The sequence below is a fragment of the Mastomys coucha genome, chromosome X (assembly GCF_008632895.1).
Source record: "Mastomys coucha isolate ucsf_1 chromosome X, UCSF_Mcou_1, whole genome shotgun sequence".
Taxonomy (NCBI): domain Eukaryota; kingdom Metazoa; phylum Chordata; class Mammalia; order Rodentia; family Muridae; genus Mastomys; species Mastomys coucha.
The window spans coordinates 99288966-99293418 of NC_045030.1; the positions used below are offsets into that span (position 1 = coordinate 99288966).

The window sequence follows — 4453 nt, forward strand, 5'->3', positions numbered from 1 at the left end:
AAACCCTGTCTTGAAAAAACAAAAGAAAAGAAAAAAAAAAAGAAAGAAAGAAAAGGTAAGAGTTGTACTATGTAGCCCACATTATCCTGGAACTTTCTGTGTAGCCCAGAAGGCGCTGGCCTCAAACTTGTGCTCCTCCTGCTCCTACTTCTGAGTTCTAGTGTTTCAATTATGCACCACCACACCAAAACTTAAAATTTAAATTTATCGTATACTCACTTAGATCAAAATGTAGTATTACTTTCTTGTACTTTTAATCACACCAAGGAAACTGGTTCTGTGCCTTGAAAGAATAGATGTTAAGAGCTCTTGAAAAAAATACATTGAGTTTTAAAAGATTAACCTTAGAGCTTATGTAGTTTCACTACACTTATTTTCAGATGCAACTGTAAACCTAAAATGAACTCACGTGACATGTCTAGTGATAGAACTAACATCAGTGTTGGGCTCTCTGCCTCCCAAATTAGTTAATATTCTTGCCATCTGACCATACTCAAGTGATAGGGATTCTAGACAATAAAGAGTGCCAGCACATTCTTTGTACCCAATGTTCAGGATTTGGAATAGAATATACGCAGCCATAGAATACAAATACCTCTACATACTAGCAGGCAGCATAACCACATAAGTCTTAATATTTAACTTTATCCTGTAGTATGAGCTTATGGACTTTTTATTATTATTTTTCAGGAAACACATACCCAGTCTAAGTATTCTAAGTTCAGAATTCAAAACATTTTACATCTATTAAATTCTTAGATGCAGAATATTTAAGCGACAGTTCAGTATTTACTCTGCTTCAAGGTAAAGGCTTAGACTATTTCTACTATTGAGCATGTGCTTTAAAACCTTAATGTGTGAATTACAAATTCATAGTTGAGCATGATACCTGTAACCCTGCCATTCAAGAAGCTGAGGCAAGGAGATTAGAGGCTTAGCCTAGGCCATACAACTAGACCTTGTTTAAAAAAAGAAGCAAGCAAACCGACCATCATTCACATTTGCTAACAGCTAGAAAAGTAACCTAACCCCCAGAATACTGATCTGATAACTGGAAAGCCCTCATTGCCCTGCCAGCTACACCTGATGCTATTGTTGGAATGGAGGTCAGCTGTGAAAAAATTGCACTTTTCACATAAATATAGATCCCTTTTTGTTTTGCTTGGGAATGTAACTAGTGCCTCATACATGCTAGGTAGACACACTACTACTGAAATAATCCTCACCAGACAAGTACATTCTTTTCTTTTAACTCAAGAATTTTCTGGCTCCATCTTCCCAGTGTTGGGGTACATATCACCAAAACCATCTTCATAAATGCATAGTCTTAGGTGAAGCATTCCAACTTAGAAATACTGTCAAACTAAATATAAAGCTATTTTACATGTATTATGAACAACAACAAAATGTCATGCTTGTGAGCTATGATTGGCCCTTAAGTTCAATAACTTCCGCTTGGACAGAGAGGCTTTTAATAAGTCAGTTAAACATTCTAGAAAGGTCAAAGTGCAACAGTCCCTATAGTCTTCAGGCATTTGGATTTTTAAATAAGGAAACCTTGCCAGATTCTGTTAGTGTTTTCCTTATACAAACTACACATTGCAGTACAGATTAGGTACCGATGTTCAAATGAGATACATTACAGCAGTATAGTGAGAATGCATGACTTTATCGCTTTATATAAAAGGTTATGTAATTTTCATACTGTTTTCTTAGGATGTTACAGAAGGGTTCCATTGATAGGGAGAACGATGGAGGAGGCCCAGAGTTTGCAGAAGTATTTGTTATCATCTGGTTTGGAGCAGTTACCATCACGCTAAATTCCAAACTTCTTGGTGGAAACATGTAGGTATCATGTACCTTTTTCCCTTTTGCTAGGTAGCACATGGTAGATTTTAGGAAAACAGTGCTATTTTAATTTTTTTTTAAGAAAAAGTGACTTAAGGACCAAATAAAAAGTTTCTTTAAAACTCAATTGAAATAAATTTTAAAGTTCACTGATAAGCTTCAGATTTTCTCTTTAAATTTTGAACTTATAGGCAAAATTATTCTAAGAAGAGACATATGTTTTGGGGGGAACCTATGGTACAACACATTCTCAAATTGATCTCTAATAAGAATAGATTAAGAACTAAATTATAGGGTCAATGGGATACCTCTATGAATTAGAGAAGTATATTGATATTAGAAAATTGACATTTATGGGGCCTAAGAAGGGAATAGGAAGAGTATAGAGAAAATGAATGTATATGAAGACTAGACTCATGAAATTACCATTAGGGTAAAGGTATAGATAGGATAGCAGGAAGGAGGCAATAGTGCATAGAATGTTTATAAGATGTCTGTACCATGAGTTGTCTTCATACTACTCAACAACACTTATGACCTGTGAATGTGTGTTTGTAGTTCTTTTTTTCAGAGTCTCTGTGTCTTAGGATACTGCATACTTCCTTTGAACATCGCAATGCTGATCTGCCGCCTGCTGCTTTTGGCAGGGCAGGGACCAATAAACTTCATGATTCGGCTTTTTGTGGTGTTGGTGATGTTCGCTTGGTCCGTAATAGGTGAGTAACAGAACAGAAAACAGCCAAAACAAAACAAAAACATGGGTTAAAGGTAAAGAGCCGAATATGAACAATGAAATTCTACTGTCAAATGAAAGTAGTATCCATAGAATCCTCTGTTCTAAGTAAGTATTAAAGGTAATGTGTCCACATTTTATGAACTTGGCTGTCTGGTGTGCAGAATCACCAGGTATGGTGGTGTACACTTATAATCCCAGCTACTTTGGAGACTTGAGGCAAGAAATTTCCAAGTTCAAGGCCAGCCTGCCTGGACAGCTTAGCAAAACCCTGTCTCAGAATGATAATTTTATAACAAGGCTGGGAATATAGTGGTCCTCATGGTACAGTGCTTACTTAGCACTTACAGGCCCTGGGCTCAAGCCTCTGCACCACAGGAAAAAAAACAAAATAAACAGAATGATGTATATAACCACATTTTTTTGAGACAGAATCTCTGTGTCACCCAGATTGGCCCTGAACCTATGATCCTCCTGCCTTTGCCTCCCAAATTGTTGGGATTATAGGCCTGCACCACTTTGTTCAGCATATAGGGGTATTCTAAATGAATATGAAGATGAGTAGGATTTTATTGTATGGATAGAGTGATAGCACTTTAAAGAGAGCTGATAGGTTGCAGGCCTATAGTCCCCATAGTCCCACTGGACAGGTAGCAGCAGATATATTATGAGTTCAAAGTCAACTTTGGCTACATGGTATGGTCAAGGTCAGTGGATCGCATCAGGACCTTGTTTGAAAAAAGAATACCAATAGCAGCAGTAACAAACAGACCTCTCTCTCCCATTAACTCACAAAAATGAAGGAAGCAGTATGAGACATTTAGCATAGGACCGAATAACCTTACTCCTATTTAAACCTGCTAAATATAACTCAGTGTCTTTCTAGAACAGGTTAAGAAACCTGCTTATGAAAATAGCCAAAACCTTGTGAAGCTTTAAGATATGAAAGAAGCTGCCCTGGGCTGTTGTAAGTTCATAAGTAAACTCAGCTTATGTGTATTGTTACAGATGGAACCTAGGACCTTGTCCATGCTAAGCAAGTTCTCTACCACCAAGCTACATGCTTCTGCCCTATAACTGAACTTGTATTATTCTCTGAGGAGCCACAAATATAACTGAACTTCTAGTGTACTTCTATGATCTAGATTATGCCATTCACATTGGAGTTTAGTAAATATTGTAGTTTTGGTAATATGACTATACTAAATACCCCTTTTTGTTTTCTTTAGCATCTACAGCATTCCTTGCTGACAGCCAGCCTCCAAACCGAAAAGCCCTGGCAGTATATCCGGTCTTTTTATTCTACTTTGTTATCAGTTGGATGATACTCACATTCACTCCATAAATCCGGATACACACATTCAATACCAATGAACTGAAGGCTCACCTGAAAGATAATGGTTACCAACAACTTTACCCACTCTTGTTCAATACTTGGGGTATTAAAAGGGAACAACATACCACTGGTGTCATTTGTATAAGAAACTGATATTTGCAAGGCTGTCCTTTTCCTCTTAATGTTATTCTTTTCAAATACTTGTATATACCATACATAGTAACATGCCTCCTTAAGGCATGATGAAGCTATTTGTGTCAATCAGTGACTTGAGCAAGTGGATCCACTGTACAAATTACAGAGAGTTGGTGACCATCTTCAGCTTGGAGAATATTTGTTCAGGTGCAGCTCTTAAACACATTGCCTTATGACTATTAGAATATGCCTCTTTTCATAAATAACAGTCTATATCCATTTCTTTTCTTCCCCAAACTTGAGACAGCAAAATGACAAGAGGTTAGGAACGAGGTTTGTGATGTGGGAAGAGAAAACGAGATAACTAGTTTTAGATTTTGATCAGAGGTAGTGCTATACTT

At 37.1% G+C, this 4453-nt stretch overlaps 1 protein-coding gene across 3 annotated transcripts in view; it reads left to right on the plus strand.

The window, feature by feature from the left end:
• Positions 1 to 4041, plus strand: part of Yipf6 (Yip1 domain family member 6) — a 9443-nt gene extending 5402 nt beyond the window's left edge. For all 3 annotated transcript variants that reach the window (XM_031365434.1, XM_031365452.1, XM_031365445.1), the window contains exons 6-8: positions 1717 to 1845; positions 2407 to 2564; positions 3811 to 4041. In XM_031365434.1, the coding sequence (XP_031221294.1) occupies positions 1717 to 1845; positions 2407 to 2564; positions 3811 to 3926 (403 nt within the window). In that variant the 3' untranslated portion in view covers positions 3927 to 4041. The remainder of the gene's footprint in view (positions 1 to 1716; positions 1846 to 2406; positions 2565 to 3810) is intronic.
• The last annotated feature ends 412 nt before the right edge of the window (positions 4042 to 4453 follow it).